Source organism: Chinchilla lanigera, unplaced genomic scaffold, assembly GCF_000276665.1.
Source record: "Chinchilla lanigera isolate Chin_1 unplaced genomic scaffold, ChiLan1.0 scaffold00074, whole genome shotgun sequence".
NCBI classification, from domain to species: domain Eukaryota; kingdom Metazoa; phylum Chordata; class Mammalia; order Rodentia; family Chinchillidae; genus Chinchilla; species Chinchilla lanigera.
In genome coordinates this window covers 11,231,615-11,256,893 of record NW_004955475.1, presented here as the reverse complement: position 1 = coordinate 11,256,893, position 25,279 = coordinate 11,231,615, and the positions used below count along the sequence as shown (strand labels likewise).

At 43.2% G+C, this 25,279-nt stretch overlaps 1 protein-coding gene across 1 annotated transcript in view; it reads right to left on the bottom strand.

Moving 5' to 3' along the window:
- The window catches only part of Nhsl2 (NHS-like 2), a 314,584-nt gene that overhangs the window by 266,322 nt on the left and 22,983 nt on the right, over nt 1-25,279 (bottom strand). The window contains exon 3 of the mRNA XM_013502807.1: nt 13,600-14,043. Within this exon, the coding sequence (XP_013358261.1) occupies nt 13,600-14,043 (444 nt within the window). The remainder of the gene's footprint in view (nt 1-13,599; nt 14,044-25,279) is intronic.

The window sequence follows — 25,279 nt, the reverse complement described above, 5'->3', positions numbered from 1 at the left end:
TAAAGAAAGCAGACATTTAGTCTACAGCCAAGACAGGAGCGACACACTTCCCCAAAAAGCAGTCCACAACTGGGGCGCCTGGAAGGCAGACATCAGCAGAGAGAAAGAGATCCTCCCTGGAGGGACACAGCAAGGATAGGACAGGTAGCAGACAGGGCAAGTTAAAGTGGGTAGAGGTTCACAGGGGTGGCCTGCAAATTCCTAAGGACAAGATCTATCTCTGACAAACTTCTGCATGTCTGGTGCCTGGTCACGTCTGGCACCACAAGACACTTTGTCCTGTTAGACAAGCTGTATTCTACAAGGATGTCCTGCAAAGGGGTTTCAAGTTGGGGTCCCGATTCAGCCAAGTTTGATGCCCTGTCTGACTACCTAAGGAGAAAGAGTCACCTTTGTTTTATTATTTTGCCCAGAGATGGTGACTTTTTAAAACTGGTCTAACCGCAGGATGCTCCATTTTTTAATAGTTATGATCAGAAGAGGTGACTTTTTCTAACTGTTATGCCTAGAGTATGTGCCTTTGTGTATAAGTTCCATCAAAAGGGTGGCTTTTCCTATTGGTCCACCCAGAAGAGGCACCCTTTTGCCATTCCTCTACGAAGAGGGGACATATTTGCCACACATGCTAGCAGCTCCCATGGCATCTAACAAGAATTCGATGACCGTTTCCTGGGATAGGGAGATTCCTCACCTCCACTGTACGTTTCCCTCCCCACTCCAGTCTGCACGTACATCAGGTAGTCTGGAAGCTACAGGAACAAAATGTGAAACCTCTCTCCAGATGAATAACATTTCTTTCCTAAATCTACTATTTTCATTAACCTGGAGTTATGGGGGAAAAAGATTTTGCCAGGCTCTTTCACAATGGGAAGCGAACTTATATAACCTATTATTCTGAGAGTTCACACAAGCTGCAAGTTGGAACACAGTGAGATTTCACTATCCAGAATTCTCAAAAAATGAGTTCTCTTCATAGCTAAGTTTCCGGGGAGCAGGAATGGTCACCATTTTTTAATGCTGAATCTTATAATTCTCACCATTTTGGGTAGAACTCTTTCTGAAAACATCTTTTTCAGTCTTCTTAAACAGATTCTTCCTTTTAAAATTTTTGCTAGAGGAATTTTTAAAGAGTAACTGATAAAAGCACAAAAAATTGTATATATTAATGAGGTACCATGCAAGTCTTCAAAACATGTTTACATTATGTAATGGTCTTTTTTTTTTTTTTTTTGAGACAGGATCTTGCTCTGTCGCCCAGGCTGTTCTCTCATTCCTGGGCTCAAGTGATCCTCTGCCTCAGCGTCTTGAGTAGTGGGACTATAGACAGGAGCTGTTGCACCTAGCTACATTGTACGAAGTTTAAATCACGTTAAACATATCCGCTTCCTCAGACCTCTGTCATTTCCTTAAGGGGAAATCTTTCAACAGATTCTTCTTGATTTGTATCATCCTTGGCATCTGGGATGGCTTGAGAGGCAAACCATAGTGTCACCTTCAGCATCTCTGCTTTCTGACCACAGCAGGCAGGGAGCAGGCCAAAGGTGCCTCCCACAGTTCTTCCCTTTCCCTTGGCCTCTCTGTCCTAATATTTCCCAAGGGGGTTCTGATAGAGTTACCTAAGTGAATGTCTCAGGACAGCGAAATAGCCAGAGGTAGTTTATGCACGAGAGGTCCAAACACACAGCCACTGACCCCAGAGATGACTTTGGGCCAGTCCTCTTCCTCTCTCTGGGTGGCTGCTGGCCTACGTCCACACTCTAAAGTCATTTCTGTTGAGATCATGAAGGGAAGAAAAGATAAATATTCTTTCTTCTAAATTCCATTTGTTAGAGTGTATATGGATTTAAAAATGCTCAACACATGTATACATTTGTTCTCTATTATGTACACTATTATGAACACAATAATCTATTGCATTAAATGGAGTACCACATCAGAAAATGTGGTAAAGCATGGAGTCTAATCTATAAGTTGATGCAGGAGCAACCATTTCAACTTCCATTTGTAATATCTGACATGGCCTAATTCAGAACACTAAATATTACAAGACAGGAATCTTTCCCCTTGCCTGCACTCCCAACGAATGTATGCATATTGGAATCTTTATATTTTATTTCAAAGAAAAGTATGTTGAGGTTGACCAGATGTCGGGACCCAACCTGGTGTGATCATGAGTGGTATTAAGTGGCTATGACATAAGAAAAAATTACTGTTCTCATTTAAAATGTTAGTAGAGCTGGGTGTGTTGGTACATGGCTGTAATTCCAGCATTCAGGAGGCTGAGTCAGGACAGTTGTAAGTCCAAGGCCAACCTTAGTTACAAAGTGAGTTCAAGGCCAGCCTGAACTGCATAGTGAGATGTTGTCTCTAAATAAATAAATAAATAAATAAATAAAATGTTAGTAGCTTATGATGACATGTCAGAAAGAAAAAATACAGGGGGCGGGGGATTTAGCTCAGCGGCACAGCGCCTGCCTGGCAAGTGCAAGGTCATGAGTTCGGTTTCTGGTACCGGAAACCCCCCCACCAAAGAAATACAAAAAATGAAAGCTATCTTAACATATATTTATTCTTTTTATTAATGCAATAAAGGGGTTTCATTTTGCTAATGTCATTTGTTCTTATACAGAATTAAAGTGTATTACTTCACTTTGTAGTGTTACGGCTTGCAATTAATTCATAGACAAGAACATTTTTAGTCAGTTATTTTAGTCTAAGCCCACACTATGGTTCATGTTCATTATTCACAGCATATTATAATTTGTAAAAGATTCTGTGGTCAACAGCTGAGTATGTAGCTCAACAGCAGAGTGCTTGCTTAACATGGGTAAGGTTCTATCCTCAGGGCAGAAAAAAAAAGATTATATGGTCGAATAGGTTGGGAAATTCTGGCCTGGTCTCTTCCAGCCGTAACTGTCTATAACATAACAAAGCTCCTTCGCTCCAGCTATACAGTAGAACCACTTGGGAACCTTTATAAAGTAGTGATTCCAAGGCCTCCTCCCCTGGAAATTCTGGTTTTCTTGCTGTAGGGTAGGCCACAGCATGAGTAGCCTTTTAAAGCTCTTCAAGTGATTTATTTTTGTCATCAATGTCTAGATAAGATTGTGTAGCTATAATTAAAAAATGAAACGTGCAATCAGATAAGCAGTGGGACAGATCCTACCCAGGGGAATGACTAAATTGCCTGGTGGTTGGACATCTTGTAGACACCGCCAAGATGTGCTCATGACCTGCCTGGCTATGAGCTCAGGGTTTACCCCCTATTCACACTGGTGAGGATTCAGTCTGTGGGACCCTCCAGCCAGGTGCTCAATACTTCCTGAAGTACCCTTAGGCATCATCCGTTTTATGAAAAAAAGATGTTTCTTCATCTACGGGTCAAGTTAGTTGCACGAAACCGATAAGCCCAACCAGAAGCCATGCACACTTGCCCAGGCAAAGACAGCAGAGCCAGCCAGGCACTTGCACAGCACTCTGCTCAAAGGCAGGAGATGATGCTTGGCTGCTTGGTCTGCATCTGTTCTCTGTTGCTTCATGAAAACCCCACACTGGCATCCTATCCTGGCAGGTTCCGTGGTCGGCCAGCACTATATATTCTCAGTGACAGTAAATACATCTCAAAGCTGCCAGGATTCTCAGTGGTGCCTCAGCTTCAGTTCCAAAAAATGTTTCCTCCTCGGTTAGTGAGGCAGTGAACAGATGTCAGTGGGGGAGAACGAAAGGGAGAGTGAAAGGAAAGGAAAATCCTTGGGTTGGGAGAGATGAACTGACAGCTCCAAAAGCTTTCTGCAGCTCCTCCGTGGGCACACAAACATTCCTTACATATTCTTTTAAAAATGGAAGGATGGCTGCAATTCAGAGCTGCCCAGGAAGTACTATAACTTTGCCCAGACAGTACCCCCAGCCAGGGGTTTCAAAAGGCTTCATGAAATTTCACCTTCTTAATTGGTATCTAGTGACGGGGTTGTATTATCATGACACATGTACCAAACATCTGACACGCGTTATTTTGGATTCTCACAACTCCCTGAACTTCACAGCAGAAACCCCATTTTACAGATGAAGAGAGCTATTGGCCCGGACATATCAGTCAGCAAATAAGTGCTGAGCTAGTGGAACTTAAACTCATAGCTACTGATTCCAAATCCCAAGATCCTTTTCCTTAACATTCCATCCATTGATTTTGCCTATTAAAAGCAATATATACTCATTTGGGAGATTTGGAAAAATACAGAATTGTATAAGGGAATAACACTCCTTGTTAGTTTTCTTTCTTTCTTTTTTTTTTTTTTTTTGTCTTTTTGAGACAGGGTCTCGCTATGCAGTTCAGGCTGGCCTTGAGCTCACTTTATAGCCCAGGCTGGTCCCAAACTCCCAATGGTCCTCCTGCCTCAGCCTCTCAAGTGCCGGGGTTATAAGCATGCACCACCACGCCCAGCTCATGTTAGCTTTCTGTCACTGTGACAAAATACTGATATACTCAGTTTAAAAGGAAAAAAGGTTTATTTTTGTTCACAGTTTCAGTTAATGGCCACTTGTTTCTGTCTGTGGTAGCACAGTACATCTTTGAGGCAAGAACATGTAGCAGAAGATTCATGATTTTCATCTGAATCCAGCAGAAGAACCCTCAGCTGACTGGACCACAAAGTGACAAGAAGAACTCCAAGCAGGCCTCACCTGCTAAAAGTTCTACTTCTTCCCAATAGCACCACAGGCTGGGGACCAGGCCTTTAACACACGAGCCTTTGGAGGACATTTAAGATCCAAGCTACTCAGTTCCATAATCGCATCACCAAGAAAAAACTAGTGTTAGTATTTTGGCATATGCTTTGCCAGTTTCTCTTTTCCATGTGCCTGTGCTTTATTTTGGGTAGTATTACAGATGCAAATTTATTCCCTGATTTTTCACTTAGCATCATTTTATACACTTGTACATATCCTTATGTATTTGTTTACAGCATAGTTTTTCATAGCTGTATACTATTCTACCCCAGACCAAGAGAAATACATATAACTATTCTCCTATTTTTTGAATCTTTGGTTATTTTCATTTTCTAAAAGATATTTTTCCCACGATATCTTATCATTTCTTTGGCATAAGGTCCTGAAAGTGGAATTGCTGGGTCAAAAGAGACATGCAGTAAATAGCAACAACAATGTTTCTTCTGAATGCAGAAAGCCCACTGGTATGTTAATGAAAAGAGACCTCAGTCACCTCAGGGCCTCCCAGTTGGAAGAATAATCTTAGTTTGGTATTTTGCAAATACTGGGGATCAGACTAAATTATCAGGCAGCTAATTACACTGTTCTCAAGAAGCAAATGATTCCACTCAAAGTAAAAGCAGCTGATACATTTTTAAAACTCCTCTTTAAGTCTACTTTTCAAAGGGAAATAAACCATTTTTTCCTAGCCTTGTGGATATAGCTTATTGGTAATATGCTTGCTTACCACACTAAAGGCTCTGGATTCAAGTCCCAGCATTTCAGAAAAAACAGAACGCTTTATCTGGTTTTTCCCTAGATGATTTACAGACCATTCTAAAGAAACTATGTCACTTAGAAAGAAAACTACCGTAATAATAAAATATGTAGTCAAACCTCAAATGTCCCACTCACAAAAAAGCAAGAGCACATATATTTACCTTTGGCATGCAACTGAATTCACACAGCTGGGGAAACAAAGGCAGGTGGACTTTTGTCTCTTTCTTTTTCCCTGTGAGAAGGCCCTCCTGGTCTGGCCTTCGAGAGGCATGGAGCCTGGCTCTACGAAGCAGGGAGGGATGAGGTTGCCCAAGTCTAGTCTACCCCAGGATGATGAAAGCTGAATGCAGATCAGAAACTTCACAGTTAACATTACAACTTCATTTTAACCTTTCCAAGTCTCTCTGGTCTCCAACTCTTTGGCCATCAAACGGGATATGAGGGACTCCCCACCCCACCTCCACCCCAGGGACCCATTCTGAGCCACGAGATGCCTCGCACCCTCTGCTTCTGAATCCCTCACAGTTACTTCTTCCCAACACCAACTCTCTCATATATCCAGGACCTTACACAGGTGACTTTCTGAGCCAGGAATTCCCTCCCCCATCTTCTGCAACTGGCCGGCTCCAGATCAGCCTTCAGAACTCAGGTATCACGTCCTCCTGGAAGCTTCCCCCACCTCCCCGCCGAGTCAGGTGTGCCTCTTCTGTCTTCCCTTCCCTGGAGCCCCACACCGGTTCTCCACAGCGGGAAGATGATCTGCCCTTTCCACTGGGTTAAAGGCCAGAATTCTAGTTCATTTCCATATCCCCAGAAAGGAGCACAGGACAACCCTAGGGTCAGGGAGTCCATAAATGCGGGCTGGCTAGAAAGAAAGGTGGAATTCAGTTTAATAGGTATACTATTTATTAAGTGCCTACTAAGTGCCAAGTGCTGTTTTAGGAGCCGGAGACATGGCAGTACAAACACAGAAAGATCTCTTCCCTCAAGAAACATACATTTTCTTGAGGAGCTTACATTTTAGAAAGAGAGGAGGAAGGAGGGAAGGGAGGCAGGAAGGCAGGAAGGCAGGAAGAAAGGAAGAAAGGCAGGAAGGAGAGGAAGGAGCTACTTGATTGAGCAAATCTCACAAGTCAAAGGACTGATATCTGGTGGTCTCATGCATGCCCAGACCCACTGCCTATCACACCCAGCCTTGGTGCAAGCCACTTGTACAAACAATTCAACACACAACTCTTATTTGCGGCATTATTGAAGTAGCCTTGCCCATGTAGATATTCCCATCCTGTGTACTATATAAATTGCAGCAAAATAGATGGAAATGAAGGTCATTATTCTGTGTGTGTGTGTGTGTGTGTGTGTGTGTGTGTGTTACTTGGGATTGAACCCAAGGCTTTCACACTGAGAGATATCCCTAGCACTTTTTAAATTTTTTTTAGAATTTTGAAATGAAGTCTTGCTAAGCTGCTCAACTGGCCAGGCTGAACTTGTCATCCTCCTACCTCAGTCTCCCAAAATCTGGGATTACATGTGTACATCACTGGCCTGGCTTGAAAGACACTGTCGTAACTGAAATAAATTTATTCCAGAAAGACAAATACTGGAGGTTTGGACTGATGGGGGGGTATAGATAGAAGGAATAAGTTCTAACATTCTTTAGCACAGTAGAGTGACTATAGTTCACGGTACCCCTTATTTTATGAATAGCTAGAAGAGAGAAGTACCAAGGCTCCAAACACAAAGTAATAATAAGGAGCTAGAAATATCATACTGATTTTACCAGTTACTATTGTATATATATGTTGAAATGTCACATTGTATTCTATAAATATATGCAATTATGTGCTAATCAAAATCTTCAAATGGCTAAAAGCTGGAAATGCTAACTACCCTTATTTGATCATTATCACACTGTGACCCATACATTTGTGTAATTAAAAAGAGAATTTAAAAAGAAAGCTTCAGCCTAGCATGCACAAGGCCCTGAGTTCAATCCTCAGTACCACAAAAGAAAAAGAAAAAAAAATAAGAAAACTTCTATGAGGGCTTATCTGAGTGAAATCATGCAATTCTACAGAGTAGAGAAGAACTCATAGCTTGAACCAGGAGGGTTGGGCCAGTGGTCCCTGACTGAGAGCAGAAGATTCTAGAGAGCCATACGCTATCATAAGAAGGCCATGACTGGGCAGGTCCACCATCTGCTGAGTAAGCACTACTCTTCACATATGTGAAGATAAAATTCTCATGTTTAAAACTACAGATGCATGTAAAAACGTTGTCGGATTAACAATAACAGTCTATCACTGGTTGATTTTAGTTTTTTGTTTTTGTTTCTTGTTTTTACCAGAAGAAATTCTAAAACTCTTAATTCCATCCTTAGACCCCAAACCAAACCGAAAGGAAGAATCCTGTAGAGTGTGAACTGGAGCCCTTATTCTGGTTATCAGCTCTCCCTGACCTGAAAAAGACACAAAGCACATGCTGATGTGAGAAACGAAGTAGCACCCAGCACTGCCGGCGGGGGCTCTCTCTGAGGGGACAGACCAGGTCATATTGACTGTGGGTCGCAAGAAGCCAGCATAAGGGTAAGGAACGGCCCAAAGTAAGTCGTGCCTACTCTTCTGAGCTAGAAAGTAATGATCTGAGGAAAAGGTAATTTGAGGCCTCTGAAAAGGTAGAGAGCAGCAAAGCCAGGGAATCTGCTAGGCTATTTGGAAATGTGTGCTATGGTAAATGCATTTCTGGTAATAATTTGACTTTCTTGGTCCCCTTGGTTTTAAATAAAAGTACCCTTTGACAGACAAACAGAGCTGTACTATAATAGCAGAAAATAATCAGGATGTGGGAAGGCAGGGTAGTGTGCACAATCGGATTGAAACCGCGAAGGAGAAGGGCATGTATAAAGATGGCAGGAAGATCAGGAGCAAAAGACCCCAAAAGAAAGGTGACCTTCAGAGGACAGTGTCAGGTCACCGGCCAGCCACCCTCACCCACCTGAAGATCCTTTTTCCAGAGCAATTTTCCACTAAAACCTTAAAGGAGACGCTATTGCTGTGTGCAGTGGCACACACCTATAACCCCAGCTACTTGGGTGGCTGAGGCAGGAGGATCACCAAATTTGAGGCCAATCTGGGCAACATAGTGAGGCCCTGTCTCAAAATTTAAAACAAAAAGGAGACTATGCTTTGTTTTGATAAGGGAGCCTATCGCCTCACACCTATTCTCTGTGCGAAGCCAAGTTGGCCTGCCTTCCCCCTCTCCAGGACCACCTTACCTTCAAGTAGAGACTATGGAAACCACAGGGGTCTGTCTTTACAGCACCCCTCAGTGACCAAAGGTAACAGAAGTTATTCCTGGTAGTGGACCAGTTCCAGCTAAAGAAAATGCCAGAGCAGTGACTCTCAGTGCACAACTGGCTTTGAACTCAGCTTAACTGCAGCGGCACAGCACTGGCCGGGAATCTCAGAAAGCCATGTTCCTGGCTTCTAGGCCAAGGCCTTACTGTCATCGACTTGCCGCACTTTGATGGGCAGATTGAACACATGCTCAGGCTATCACCAGCATGAGTACAAGAGAGATGGGGAGGAGGGGAGAAAGAATCTAGTAGGAAAGCTATGTTAATTTCAACATGCAAGTGAGTCTTGAGTCATTTCAAAAAAAAAGTAATGTTTTACTTGAAAGTTTCTATTCCTTTCATTTAGGATTACATATGTGGAAGCCCTAAAATCTTTACAGCACTCGGGGCTACTAAAGGTCTTGATCCAGCTGGGTGACTTTGAACAGGTCCCTTCCTCTTTTGGGCCTGAGTTGTCAAATGCTATGATGCACGCAATGATTAGTTGACTGAACTGTTAGTGTTATATCATGTAAATAAACTCACCCAAGCCAGAGAAGTATAGAGAGGGTGACACAAATGTTTCCTGCTGAAACCTAATCAACTTCATCAAGATCAAAATGGAGCCCAAGAACCATAACTTGACTCTTCTCTGATTATTTTACTATTCTGACCCCTTGACATTTTTATCACTTTAGTTGTTCATGTCTCTAATAATGGGCAAGATTAAGGTTCTTGTTTCCAAAGTGGAAGAAATCCTAGTGGATATTTTGGTGTAAAAATTTCCAGAGAAGATATTTTCAGCACATGGAAATATGAAGCAGACCAGGAATTTCATGGTATTTAAAAGAAAATGGAGGGGCTGGGGAGTTAGCTCAGCGGCACAGTGCCTGCCTGGCAAGCACAAAGTCCTGAGTTCGATTCCCGGTTCCAAAAAAAAAAGGAAACGAAAAGAAAACAGAAAGTGGAGAAAAAAGAAAAGAAAGAAAATGTGTTCGTTTCCCCTCCCTCTCTTGTCAACTGTCCCAAGGGCCTCTGAGGATGAAAGGTAGGACAGAGACCAAATGAATCCTAGCAAAGTGTCTGTCCCAAGTCCCAAAAAGATCCTCCAAGTTCCATCCAACTCAAGAGGCCACCTCCCCTCCTCCGTATATTTTTTCAATTTTTGCTTTTTATTAGTACATGTTTACATAGTGATCACATTTCTCACGGGGAGTTGGTACATGTACATAACACATCTCAGTTCTTTTTTGCATCTCCTTCTCCTCCCCTCTGTCCCAATCCCGTCCGCTTTAGCAAAGATGGTCATGCTCAGCGTGTACACACCTCATCTAGTGGCAAATTATCTGCAGTCTGAAGATGCAGTTTTCACTTTTTCACCTCCATGTGGATTTATAACAGTCTCCTCTAACCTTAGAATTATGACTTAAACATACATAAACCAGCTGTCCTTTCTGATTTGGAGCCAGGGTTGCCACAAAGTTGGAAAATCAAGAGATAGGAATTTTATGTAAAGATGAAGAGGGAGTTTCCACCATGGACCCTACTAGCTGTATTCAAGCCAAAACAATTGCAAGCAGCAGAGCATCTTTCCCACAGCAAGTTCATGCGCTAGTGTAAAATGATAGCTCTCCAGTGTTATTAAACATACAAACAGTCATCTAGTGCTTCAGTGACTTCCTAGATCTCAAAGGAGATATTATACCCCTAGGCTGATGGCCTGATTGCTTTTGTAATTATCATCTAAACACCTACAAACATTAAATAGATCTCAAAGGGAGGAGTTGGAAAGCTTGGATTGACTCAGCATATGGCAGCAGGCATGGAGTTATTTCCCACTGGTTTTGGCCATACCATTCTTGAGATGAAATGCACAGAGTACAGGCCATAGATCAATAAAACGGTAGCGTCCAAAGCCGGATGTGGGGGGAAACTCAATTCACAGGTAGTACCATGCCTAGGGTGTGGCAACTGCTATAGATCCAGAACCACGGAGGCCTAATGCAGTCCTGAGTGCATGATTTCCCCTTCTATCCCCAACCCCCATTCCATGCCAGTTATAAGAGCTTCTAGGGCAGTCTCAAAGGGGTTCAAGTTACCAAAGACCAGCCTTCGGTGGCTGAGAGGGTGTTGCCAGGCAATGAGGCCAGCCCCGTCCCACTCCTGTAACCTTGAAGATGGTGGGGGCATGACCTGTGATAGCAGAGGATCACTTGGACTCCTTATCATCCACTTTCTCTTCTATCTCCTTTTCCTCTCCCTGTCCTCTCTCTGCTGCTTCCTAAGGTCCCAACCCCGCCATCAAGCTGCAAGTGTGGCATGCCACTATTCAGCCCCTCCATGCCAGCCAAGTTGTCCCTGCAGGGAAGCTACAAGCTGTTGTCCTGTCAGCTGTCATTCACTCAGGCCATGTTGCTCCCAAACCTTCCTTGCTCTATCCCTGCCCTCATCGTTGAAAGAAATAGCTAGAGGAAGAACATAGGGGGAAATTCAATCAGATGGAAGATACATAGGGTAAGGTGTTGATCAGAAGTGCTGACCCCCAGCAGAATAGTCAGTCAAGGAGTGGAAGTACCAGCAGGAAAAGACAGTGGGAAGAAGAAAAGGCAAAACCTGACTATGTCTACATGTTTGCTTGTTTGTTTGTTTGTGGTCAAAACTGAATATTCAGCCTGCTGGACACCTTGTTGAAGCTTATGCATAAGCAACAAGGGAGTGCCAGATGGTACACTGTTATACTCCCCAATTCTCTTTCCACTTGGCACTTATGCTCAGACCATTGCTGAGAAGGCCTAATCTAAGTGCTATGCCATCACAACTCCCGAAGAGAAAGGTATGCACTAGGAACCTCAAGGGGAGTCTAGGGTAGAGCATCAGATTAGAAAATGGAAAATCTGACCCTTTGGCCAACTTAAGAAAGGTAGCCATGTTCCGTTTATGCAGCAGTCCCGGGGGGGGGGGCGGGGGGAGCACTCTGAGCTGAACAGCATGTATATTCTCAAAGGTAAAGGGTCATGCTAAAAATGAGAGATGACCACTCTCCCAGCTCTTGCACACTTCCAAGAAGCCAAACCAATGGCAATTTATATTAAGAATTGTTTCTTCCCTTAAAAGACATCTATTGCATAAACCCATCTCTTTTTAGCCATAACTGGAAAGGGCGAGGGCCATAGGCAACGGTGAAGCCATGTCTTCCCTCCCATGGAAAGGGCTGGCTGATTCAGTGGACACAAAGGTAGAAAAAGCAGAGCCTCCTCCCTGTCCTGGACTTGTCCTAATGCAGTCAGTGGGTGGCTTTCTGAAAACAGGGGTTTTGGAAACTATTCTCCAAGCTGTCTTATCAAATTTCTCCTAGACTAATCCTGGTAATCAGTGAGAAACAAACCAAAAAAGAAAGACCTTGTTACCCTCTTTGTTAACTGAGAACTAACCAGACGTAGGGCCCCAGCTTTCCTGGTCCCCTGCCTTGCAGAGGCTTCTGACTCCGCGTCCATATTGCAGCTGGCAGTCATCTGCGTCTTCCACTTTCCTTTTCTCATAGGGGGCATTTCATTTTTCTCCACCAAAGGCCTCTGCCATCTACCTTTAAGGACAAAGACCTTTAGGAAGATGGGGGGCCAGTGCCTCTGATTGTAGTCCTTCTGAAGGGGTGAGGTCTGCAATGGACAGGGCCTGACCCACGCAATTCTTTCCCCAGGCAGCTGGAGGCTTGCACCCAAAAGTCAGCCAATAGCCACCTTCTGCCTCCGTCTAAGACTTTCTGGTCACACTGTTCCTTCTCTCCCCTAACTTTCTGGAGACACCAACTGGCCCTGGCTCCTGGCCTGTTGCAGCTGTGGTTAGCATTTCCAGCATATTCAGTCCCTTTGCTTTCAGCGTAAGTCCCACACTCTAAGGGGGCGCTGCATTTCTACAGAGAAGATCCTCCACTCAAAATACCGGGATCCAAATCAATAAAGGCTAAGGGCCCGCGCTGTCTGCCTACCCTCTCACTGATCCTGTGGGCTCAGCGAGGGCACCCCTGAGACCTGGCGTTTCTCAGGCACAGCTGCTTCCTAAAGTGAATGCACTTCAGGAAACTAATGACAGTTCCTTGAAATGGTTCTCTCCAGCAAATCTGTGCAGCCGGACCTTAGCGGCAGGGGGTCAGGGAAGCCCACGGCAGTTTCCCCTCCCCTCAGCTGGCCACTCCCCAGCGCAACGGCCCAGAACGTGCTGGGAGAAGCTGGCGGGAGAGCGCTCAGATGCTCCTGGGAGTGCGAGCCGCATCCACGCTCCAGTGCGAAGTTGCACACGTTCAAAGGCGGTAAACACCGCCGCCCGGCTCCTGCCGCCGAGTAGGTAGCGGGCGGCTCGAGAGCGCTTTCCGAAGTGGTCAGAGTTCCCGGAGCCAAGCAAAGACGCCGCCGACGCGGCCATTCGGCTCCCGACGCCACAATGATCTGGACGCCTCGGTGCTGAGGGCGGCGCCGAAGCGTCCCGGACCTTGCGGGTCCTCCCTCTCCCCCCCGCCCCAATCCCAGGAGGCGGCCGCCAAGTCCAGAACCAGCCCCTCTGAGGGCACGGGGCCACTCAGGACAGCGCGACCAAGTCCAAGAGCAGGAAGTTGCAGTGTTAGGTTAGGGCGTCTGGGAAGGGGTTCGAGGAAACGTTATCCCCTCACTCCGCAGGAGAGGAGGGGCAGGGAGAAGCGGGGAGGGGTGGACCCGGAGCGGCGCGCCGGCTGGCACCCCCAGAAGCGGGGCAGACGCGGGGCCGCGGGCCGGCGGCGCGCACTTTACCTAGCTCTCCGTCGTCCTCTGGGCCGAGCAGGCGGCAGGGAAGGCGGCGGCGGAGGCGCACAGTGCGCCGGTACAGGCTGTCGGTGCGGCATCCCAGGGCCAGCAGGTGCCCCTCTAGGTCCTCGAGCAGAGCCAGCGAGTGGCCACAAAGGTCCGCGAGCTGCCGGAGTAGGTTGAGCGCGGCCAGGTGGCTCACGTCGCGAAGCTCCGCCAGCGGCTGCGGCGGATTGCGCGGGCACAGACGCTGGGGCACCACCGTGCGCCGGTAGAACGGCATCCCGGGCGCGGGCGCAGCGGACCAGCCTGGCGGCGCGGCCGGCTCGCCGGTACAGGCGCCCCTGACCCGAGGGCCCCTGAGCGGCGGCCCCGGCTCCGGGTCTAGCAGGCCCCTGGGCGTGGACAGGCGAGCGAGTGGGCGCCAAAGACGCCGGGCGGGTGGGCGGGCTGATGGGTTCACAGCCTAGAGCGCCGGTTCCCTCCCCCCTCCCGCCCCGGGGCTGCACTCTCGCCGGAGCCACCAGTCCCTCTGACTGTTTTGCTGGGCTCCTCCTCCTCCTCCCTTCCTTTCTCCTCCTCCTCCTTCTCACTCACTCTGCTACTTCGGGATCCCCCCCACACACCTTTTTTTTTTCTTTTGCGGTCAGAGATTCGCAGATTAACGCTCGATCCTAGAGAGGAGGGAAGTAGAAGCAGAAAGAGCTGGAGCGTGAAAAGAAGGAAGGGGAGGCGGTGGTGATGTTCAAGGCAGGATGTGTGCCAGCGTGCTCCTTCCTCCTGCGGAGCTCCAGGTACTGATGGTCAAAGTTGTTCGCTTTTAAACTTAAACTTTTTCTTCCTAAGTACTGAAGGCTGAACCGCGTGGGAGCCTACATCAGCAAGTAACTGTCAGAGACTGACCGGCCGACTAGTCTTCACGTAGCGTTGGTGCCTCAAGCATATACCCTGTGTCATGCACCCAACTAGATTAGGCTGTGAGTAGAAAAGCCCAAGAGCTTGGAAATAAAGAGGAAAGAACCAAGTATCCTACTCTTCTGCTCCGGAGGGAAGTCTCTCTGGGGAGTCCCACAGTGCCTGGACTTCTGTAAAGCCATTGGAAGGAAGGATTGCAAACAAACCCATTTTATGGAATAAGGGCACTACTTCATACTTTTATGCAAAAAAGGAATTCAGAGCTGCATCCTTGTGGTGGAGGCTGCCGGCTGGAACAGACTTCATGTCTGGCCACAGTGGGCTCCTGAGGTGTCCCAGAGAAGGGGCTATACAAGAACTGGGGTGTGCTTCAGTGCTGCCATTCTGTCATGTTCCGATTTCTTCAATTTTACAAGGTAGAAAAGAGATGACCTTGTCACCCTCAGAAAATCAAAGTGCCTAAGTGTCTGTGCACTTGGGGAGTTTCTCCTTAGAGCACTTCTTTTCTGCATACTGAGCGGGCATCTGCCTTTCCTCTAACACACTTCTCTGACTGGTATGCTTCCGTTTCTTCTTCCTCCTAAGTCTCTCTTCTTTTCTCCTACCGATGTTCACATCCTTGTAATGCCTTATAATCTATTAGCAAAACACTGAACAGAATACCGTGTCTGCACTAATGATTCTGAGTGTGGCCTGTTTCTGTTTATTGCTTCAGAGAATGAATGGTCCTTTAAGTGGTTCAAGAAGGCTCTACACATATATTTCAAAGTTTTGAAAAAGTAGGTTTTCAATGTTTATGCTACAAATATAAGTATGTGAAGTGATGGCTGTTATTAGCTTGATTGAATCATTTGACAATCTATACATACATCAAAACATCACACCATACTCAATAAATAAATATAAATCTTGGTCAATTAAAAATAAAATAAAGAGTACTGTAATCCAATTACCCTGGTCAGTAGTTACTTCTTGTTTAATAAATTAGAACATGGATACTAGAAAAGTTGGGTTCTGGTTAAAATAAGAATCAACAAATGGGCAAAAGATAACTTTCTTTCTCAACTGTAAAGTCCAGTTGGAGAATAAGAATTCAAAGTTTTCTATTTGGTCAACTCAAACCTGAGCCAAGACAGTGACTGGCAGGAAGTAGGGACTTGGCCGGACTCTCCAGAAGTACACTTCCTTGACCTCTGAGCTGTTTAGACTGATCTCTGCTCCGAAGAAGAAATGAGGTATGACCAGATTGAAGGAGACTGTGTGGGCGGAGTTGTGCGGCCTGAGCCCAGTCCCCTAGGATGGGACTGGTGACCTATTCTGATTCCTGAAGCTGATGAATCTTTCCAAGCTCCACAATAACAAGCTCAACTCCAAGCAACTCAGCTTTGGTCCTCTGCCCTTCCCCCGAGCCTCATTCACTCACTCCAGCCTTTTCTATGAGACTGTCCTGGCTTTCATCAAGGAAACATCAAGGACTTGCAATGGAGCCACCTCAGAGCAGAGCCCCTCCTCCCTTCCCAGAACTACAGCGGGGCTGCATGTATGATGGAAGACGTCCAGGCAGTATGTCTCCACCCTCTTTCTTAGTTCTGGTCTCTTCCCAGTAGGAAAGGTGAGACCAGATTGAGGGGCTGCCTTGGGTTCAAGAGGCGGAACTGGATAGAGGTAGCCTCAAAGGAAGCAGCACAAGGGGTCTGGCTCTGGTCTGTGGCTGGACAGTAATGATTCTAGAAGTGTCACTCTCCAGCCAAGTTCACCAAACAAGAAAGCAGCTAAGGTGAAGGGTCCATGTCACCCTCCAGCACCACATCCTAGAGCGTAGATACCATTATGCTTGTTTAATAGTAATATTTCTTCATAATAGTATTGTCTTCCTTACTTAGACTGTTAGCTCCTGAGGGCAGGAGTCTGGGCTCTTGTTTACTTCTGGCCCACTGCTGGGCCCAGTGACTGGAATACAGTAGACAGTCAAGAATTATCCATTGAATGAATGAATAAATGAAGCTGGATTATAAGCAGAGCCAGATATGAAGAGCCTTATCAAATGGTTTAACTTGCCCAAAGGGGCAATAGTCAGTGTGGTTTCTGGAACAGAACACTGCTTGACAGGAGGAAGGAGGAGGGGCTTAAGAACTTTTCATCTGGAGGCAATATGGTGGCCAAGGCTGCTGCGGCCACCTGCACCCACATCCTCAGAGCCAAGTAGCCAGTAAGTGCTCTGCGAATTAAGCATTTGCTTTGATTCACCTGTAAACCTGGCCCTGCACATTCAGGAGGAGAGAGAGAGAAGGAAGGAAGGAAGGAAGGTGCAGAGGGGAAAAAGGGAGGCCGTTAAGCAGGCCAGACCTAAAAGCACTGGATGCTTCCTACCCAGCCAAGTCTCAGGCTCCAGGCCTGTAGCATTTCCTCCTGTTCACCATGCTTGGAATTGCAATCTAAGACTAAATTGGGCCCACCTGTATAATTGGACACAGATCTGACCCAGAAGCAGAAGAGAAAGACTGGCAGAGAGACAGGAGGGAACCAGGAGGGTTGACCACTTGTGGTCAGCAAGGCCCTCATTTCCTTCCCATCTTCCTTCCTTCCTTCCTTCCTTCCTTCCTTCCTTCCTTCCTTCCTTCCTTCCTTCTTTCCTTCCTTCCTTCCTGGCTTGTTGTAAAGAACCTAGAACTTCAGCCAGGCATGATGACATACACTTGTAATCTGAGGTAGGGTGATTGGAAGTTTAACCCTAGCCTGGACTACATAGTAAGACCTTATCTCAAGACAAAACAAGCAAGCAAAAAGAACCTAAAATTTCAATAAAGAATGAATTTGAAAGAATGAACAAATGGTGTGGGTTATGCCATTTTCCTCCTTAAAGCTAGCAGTTTCTACATCTGCAAAATGAAAATGTCTGAGCAAACCTCATACAACCCACCCAGCTTCCCATTAAGGCCCTCAGACCTATCTCAGGCTGAGAAACAAGAAAACTGCTTTCATGTGGCTACTTCTCAAATATATTCAAATAGTACTAACTTGGCTAAGTAGGGATGCCAGTTTTTGCCCTAACATTCCTCCATAATCAATCATTTAAGCATCTTCATTTGTTTTGTGGTTTTCTTTATTTGGTTTTTGTTTTTTTGCAGTGCTGCAGATCAAACCTGTATGCTAGGCAAATGCTCTACCCCAAACCTGTTTTATCTCAGTTTTAAGAACATACATTCTACCCCATGTCCCTTTGCTATGAGACTCAGGAAAGATGCTTTCATTATGAATGAGGCAAAAAAGATACATAGCCAGTAGGGGATAAAAAAGGCTGCTCATCAATCTCAACTCTAACATTTCCCTGGTTCTAAATGTTTGTACTAAGAGAAATTAAGGAAAATTGGCAAATACTAGGTGGACTCTTTTTTTAAAAATATCATTTACCCTTTTTAGTATTAAGGCTTGGCTTTATACTTAAAAACACAAGTAGACTCTGTTTCCTCAAGCAGGCAGCCCAGTAGCCCAAAGAAAGAACTGGTAGCTTTTTAATGGGAATAGAGCCTATATTTCAATCAACAATGCAGACAACATCAATGCTAATCAATACTACACAATGAGAAGAGTGGGAACACTAAGGGAATCAGTGCTACAAGATTTGAGAAGAGAAAATATACTTTTGCCCTGGAAGCAACAGAGGCTTCCAGAATAGGGAGGAGCTGGGGGAGGGGGTGCTGAAAATTTGTATGGCCATCAATCACCTCTTACAGCAATAGGCGTGAGTTAAAGATGGCATAAAGCCTAAACGGAATGGCTTATAAACAACAGAAATTTACCTCTCACAGTTCTGGATGCTGGGAAGTACAAGATTAAGGTGCCAGCAGATTCATTGTCTGGATAGGGCCTATTTTCTGATATCTCCCTGTGTCCTTACATGGTGGAAAGAGGCAAGGCAGCTAGCTAAGGAATGTTTTTTGTTTTTTTTTTTAAGTTCATTCCTTTTTTTATTTTAAAGAGAATTTTTAAAAATAACAACAACACAGACAAAAACAAAACAAAGCAAAAACATAAAAAGATACACAGTTTCAAAACAAAATGATAGGAATTAACATTCAATGGTTGTTATATTATATATTATTATCCTCAACGAAGTTGCTCAGATTTTTATAAGATTCCCCTCAAGATCTAATTCCCTCAAGATCCAATCACCCTCCAAAAAAAAATTCCCTCCTAATTATATTTTATTTGGCATTAAGTTTCAATATATGAATTTTGAGGAGGGAACACAAACATTCAGATAATAGGAGGGGTTGTTATACAGGTCAAGACATTATGGCTAATTAAGAAGAAATATTACACCTGAATAACTAATGTTTCTGCTTTATTAAGCACGTGTCCAATAAAAATGATGCAAAACATGAATGACCAACACAGAAAAGACCTAGAGCCTATAAAAAGGCTCCAAATAGAAATTCAGGAGATTATAAATTGTATTGAAACTATGGGCAGCGGAAGTGGTCGATGTGAGGACAGATCCAGAGAACTAGAAGCTAGGGCTGTTGTCAGTGATAAATTACTGAGTAAAACCTTAAAAACAAAAGAGCATAGTTTGTTTGTTTTTTGTCATATACTCTACTGGCTAACTAGAAGCCCTAGTGACAACAAGCTTAAGAACCACAGTGGAGGTGGTATAAGACCTTTCCTGGCCTGCGACCAGTGGCTTGACAGAGAGATTTAAACGGTGGTGGCATCCCCCCGCACTGACCATGGGAGAGGAGATTGCAGTGGGACCAAGCAACTTTGGGCTGTCTCCACGGCAGCGGCAAAAGCAGTGAGTGAGTGAGGTTAAGGACCACGATTGTGGCAGCAGCAGAGGGAGTGAAGGGAACAAATAGAACAGCACAACCCCTCCTGCCCTGCCACCAGTGGCTTGAGAGAATTTACGCAGCCTTGCACCAGGGCACAGCAATGAATGGGAGGTTGGCACTCCCCCCATGGCAGAGGAGATTGAAGTGGAACTAACTATCCCCACAGTGGCAGCAGGAGGATACAGTCAGCCCACAGCACCCAAGCCTGTAACAAGCAGCAAGAAAAGACAGAGACATGCTGGGGGAAGAGGAACAGAGGAGGCTGTGCAAGGACCAGAAGGAGCCAAAGGTACAAGAGACTGGGGACAACCTCAGCTGTCTATGTCTGAGGGTGCCGCAGCACTGGGAAAGAAACACAGAGACAAGCAGGGTAAAGAGTGGGTGGACCACTGAGGGACATACAAAGTACTGGCTGAGGACAGTGGCCCCAGCCCCCCACATTTGGAATCCAAAATCAGCCCCATATCCAGCACTAATCTTACTTCAGACTCGACTGGGTTACTTAGCAGTTTTGAAATCTGACTTGGACACTACCACAGAACTGTGGACATGAAAAGAATTTTATTATTTTTTCTTTTTGTTTTGTTTTCCTTTTTCTGTCTCATTTTTCAGGTAGTTCAGGTCTTTACCTTTATTTTTATTCTGTTCTATTTGTCTTCTCTCTTTTGTATGATCATCCTTTGTCCTCCAGTCCTACTTTTACTGTATTTCTCTTTATTTATCTCTCTTAAAAATAGAAAATGACAAGATTCAAAAGCAAAGTGCAACCCCAAACCTCCAGACCACCCAGGACAAATCCATGGGACAATGACATAGAGGAAATCAGAAGCCACCCACTTGAATTTTCTGGAATGACAGTAGCAGAAATAAATAGATGTATGAGGCTATAGTGGAAATCAAATCAGAAATAATCTCTCAGGTTAAAAAAAGAGAAAAATAACCATAATAAATGACTTGCTCAACAAATCTAGAGTAGACATAAATAAGATAAAATAAAGGAGCATAGGAAAATGGTGGAAACCATGAATGCCCAATATAGGAAAGAAATGGAATCCATTAAACAGATTCAAACAGATATCCAAGAAATTAAAAATTCCACTGAGCTGGCCTTGATGGCCCATGCCTATAATCCCAGCACTTGGGAGGCTGAGGAAGGAGGATCACTGTGAGTTGTAGGCCAGCCTGGGCTACAAAGTGAATTCGAGGCCAGCCTGAACTGCATAGCAAGACTCTGTCTCAAAAACACACAAAAAAATTTTTTTAATTAAAATTCCATTGAAAGTTTGCAAAATCAATTCCACAAAAGTGAAGACAGAATAGCAGACCTAGAAGATTTTATGGTCAGCTAGCTATCATGAAAAGAAACATCTCTTAAAAATAGCAAGGGACCATGAAAAAAAAACAGTCCAGGGGCTGGGGATTTAGCTCAGTGGCAAAGTGCCTGCCTGACAAGCACAAGGTCGTGAGTTCGATTCCTGGTACCAGAAGAAAAACAAAACAAAACAACAACAACAAAAACAAAAACAAAAACAGTCCAACAGCTGCAAGATGATGCAAAGAAGAACAAAATAAGATTGAATGAAGTCAATGAAAAAGCAAGAATCAGACCAAAAAAAAGCAAGAGTCAGCATAAATGACATAAAAAACTTATTCACAGAGGTAGTGGCAGAAAACTTCCCAAGCATGGAAAAAGAATTTGACATACAGTAAGTGAGACATATAAAACTCCAATTAGTCAAGACCAAAATAAATCTATACCAAGACATATAATAATAAAGATTCCAGAAATTTAGCACAAGTACAGAATATTAAAAGCTGTTAGAGAAAAGAAACAAATCACGTATAAAGGAAAGCCATCAGAATCACAGTAGACTTATCAACACAAACCCTTAAGGCAAGGAGTGCTTGCAGTGAAGTATTTCAGTCCTGAAGGCAAACAACTTCCAACCCAAACTGATATATCCTGTGAAACTATCTTTCAGAATTAATGGAGAAATGATACTTCTATGACAAAGAACAACTGAAGAAATTCATGACCACCCAATCAGCGCTACAAGGTGTTCTTAAAAGATATTCTAGAAGGGATAAAAAAGACCACAATTCCTCCAATAAAAAGAAGCCACCAGGCAAGGCAAGCAATTAAACAGAAAGGGGAAACACAGGGAATCAACAGCAGGAAAATAATATGACAAGGATAATCCGATGCATATCAGTTATAACCATCAAAGTAGGTGGCCTCAATTTACCAATCAAAAGAAACAAACTGGCAGAATGGATCAAGAAACAAGATCCAACAATATGTTGTTTACAAGAAACACATTTAATTCAAAAAGAAATTCATAGACTGAAAGTCAAAGGATGGAAAACAATACTCCATGCAATAAGAACCCAGAAAAAAGCAGGGGTAGCTATTCTGTTTGCAAACAATGTGAACTTTAAGCCAAGAATGATCAAAAGAGATAAAGAAGGTCACTACATACTTGTTAAGGGAAAACTCCAAGAAGAAGAGATAACAATCATAAATACATATGCACCAAATACCAGTGCACACAACTATATAAAACTAATATTAATAGACATGAAAAATCAAATAAGCACTAACACAATTATAATGGAGGACCTTAATACCCCCCTGTCAGAAATAGATAGATCAATCAGACCAAAAAAATCAACAAAGAAATATCAGAACTCAACCAAACCTATGAACAAATGGACTCAGTAGATGTTTGCAGTGTTCCACCACACAATATCAGAATACACATTCTTCTCAGTTACATGTGGAACTTTCTCCCAAAAAGACCACATAGTAGCCCATAAAACATGCTTAAGTAAATGCAAAGCAATTGAAATTATCCCATGCATATTATCCGACCATAGTGCAATGAAATTGGAAATAAGTGGCAAAAGAAACTAGAAAAACTCCATAAATATGTGGAAATTAAATAACACCCTCCTAAACAACCTATGGGTCACAAATGAAATTGAACAAGAAATTAAACATTATCTACAATTAAATGATAATGCCAATACAACATACTGGATGTCATGGGACACAATGAAAGCAGTCCCAGGAGGAAAAATTATAGCAGAGAATTCCCTCAGGACAACAGAACATGCTCAAATGAACAACCTAATGTTGAACCTCAAACTTCTAGAAAAACAAGAACAAATCAAGCCCAAAGCTCATATGAAGGAGGAAATTATAAAGATCAGAGCAGAAAGTAGTACAATAGAGACTAAGAACAATACAGAGAATCAGTAAATGAATTGAAGAATAGATTCATTAAATAATTAAATAAAATTGATAAATCCTTAGCCAGTCTTATAAAAAGAGGAAAGAGAAGACACAAATTCATGCATCAAGTAATCAAAAGAGTGAAATCACAATGGATCCTGTGGAAATCCAGAAACTCATCAATACCTACTTTGAGAACATTTAGTCTAATAAGATGGAAAACAGATAGTGAGCTGTCTGGGACCCCAGGACCTCTGGCTCAGCCTCCTGCCACCACCACAGGAAGGTTGCTCTGACCCGGGAAGCCTCAGGAAGATCCTGAATCCCAGGAAACCTAGAGAGATTTGAAAATGACAAAAAGAAGGAGCAAAATAAAATCTCAGCCTTCTACCCCACCCAAAACAAGTCCAGGAAACATCAACATGGAAGAATATGGAAGTCACACATGTGAATTTTCTGAAATGATAGCAACTGAAGAACCAACTCCATCAGGCTATGGAGGAAATCATACCAGAAATAATCGCTCAGGTTAAAAAAACAAATGACAACCATAATAAAAGAATTGTTCAGCATATCAAAAGAAGACATAGAATTTTTTAAAAAGAAGAAGACAGAAAAATGATGTTTTCTCTAGATCTATGAGGTATACCAATGGTATTTTCATTGGGATTTCATTGAATCTATATAACAATTTTGGGAATATGGCTATATAACAACAATTAATGAGAACCTCCTGAACAACCAGTGGGTCACAGAAGAAATTTAAAAATACCTACAAATAAATGAAAATGTAGATACAACTTACTGGAATCCATGGGATGCAGTGAAAGCAGTTCTCAGAGGGAAATTTATACCAGTGAACTCACACATAAGGAAAACAGAAAGAGAACAAATAAATAGCCTAATGCTGCACCTTCTAAACTTTTAGAAAAAGAAGAACAAGTCAAGCCCAAAGCCCAAAGAAGGGAGGAGATTATAAAGATCAGGGCAGAAATTAATGCAATTGAAATGAAGATAATCCTACAAAAAATAAATGAACCAAAGAGTTGGTTCTTTGAAACAATAAATAAAATTGATAAACCCCTAGTCAACCTTATCAAAAAAAGAAAGGAAAAAACTTATATTCACGCAATAAGGAATGAAAAAGATGAAATCACTACATATCCTACAGAAATTCAAAAGATCATTAATACCTACTTTGAAAATCTTTACTCCAATAGGATAGAAAATTCAGAAGAAACAGACTGATTCCTAGATATGTACAAATTACCAAAGTTGAATCAAGAAGAAATAAAAATCCTGAACAATATCAATTGCTGAGAAATCAATTAATGAGATTATCATTAATGAGATTGAAAACATGATTAAAAACTTACTGACAAAGAAAAGCCCAGTCCCTGATGGATTCACAGCAGAATTTTACAAGAAATTCAGAGAAGACTTAATACCAACACTCCTCAAACTCTTCAATGAAATTGAAAAGGAAACAATTCTCCCTAACTCATTTCTGGAGGCAAGTGTTATACTGATACCAAAACTAGAGAAAGACCCAACCAAGAATTGAACTACAGACCAATTTCCCTAATAAAAATAGATGCAAAGATACTCAATAAATACTAGCAAATAGAATGCAGTGAATCATCAAGAAAATCATATACCATGACCAAGTTGGATTCATTCCAGGAATGCAAGGATGGTTCAGTATTTGCAAATCAAAAATGTTATACACCATACGAATAGAGCCAAAGAAAAACACCACATGAGCATCTCAAGAGATGCAGAAAAAGCTTTTGACAAAGTCCAACATGCATTCATGATAAAAACCCTACGGAAAATAGGAATAGATGGTCTTTACCTCAATCTGATCAAAGCCATCTGTGACAAACCAACAGCCAGCATCATACTAAAGGGACAAAAACTGAAAGCTTTTACTTGAAAATCAGGAACAAGACAAGGGTGTCTTGTCACTCCTATTCAACATAGTTCTGGAAGCATTAGCCAGAGCAATTAGACAGGAGAGAGAAATAAAAGGAATAAGGATAGGAAAAGAAGAAGTAAAATGATCATTATTTGCAGATGACATGATACTTTACATGGAAGATCCCAAAAACTTCACAAGAAGACTCTTTGAATTAATCAACAAATTCAGCAGTGTAGCTGGATACAAAGTCAACACCCAAAAATCGATAGCATCCCTGTACACAAACAACAGACTGAAAGATAAATTAAGGAAACCATTCCTTTCACAATAGCATCCAAGAAATTGAATATTTAGGAATCAGCCTAACAAAAGAAGTAAAAGATCTCTTTAATGAAAACTACAGTACTCTGAAAAAAGAGATCGAAGAGGATTTCAGTAAATGGAAAAACATTCCTTACTCATGGATAGGAAGAACCAACATTGTGAAAATGGCCGTACTACCAAAATTGTTGTACAGATTCAATGCAATTCTCATTAAACTACCATTAGCATACCTCACAGATCTTCAGAAAATATGCCTTAAATTCATCTGGAACCAGAAGAGACCCAGAATACCAAAAGCAATCCTGGGCAACAAGGACAAGTCAGGTGGAATCACAATCCCTGACCTGAAATTACACTACAAATCTACTGTAATAAACTCAACATGGTACTGGCTAAAAAATAGACCAGAGAATCAATGGAACAGACTGGAAGAAACAGACACAACCAAAAACTCACTCA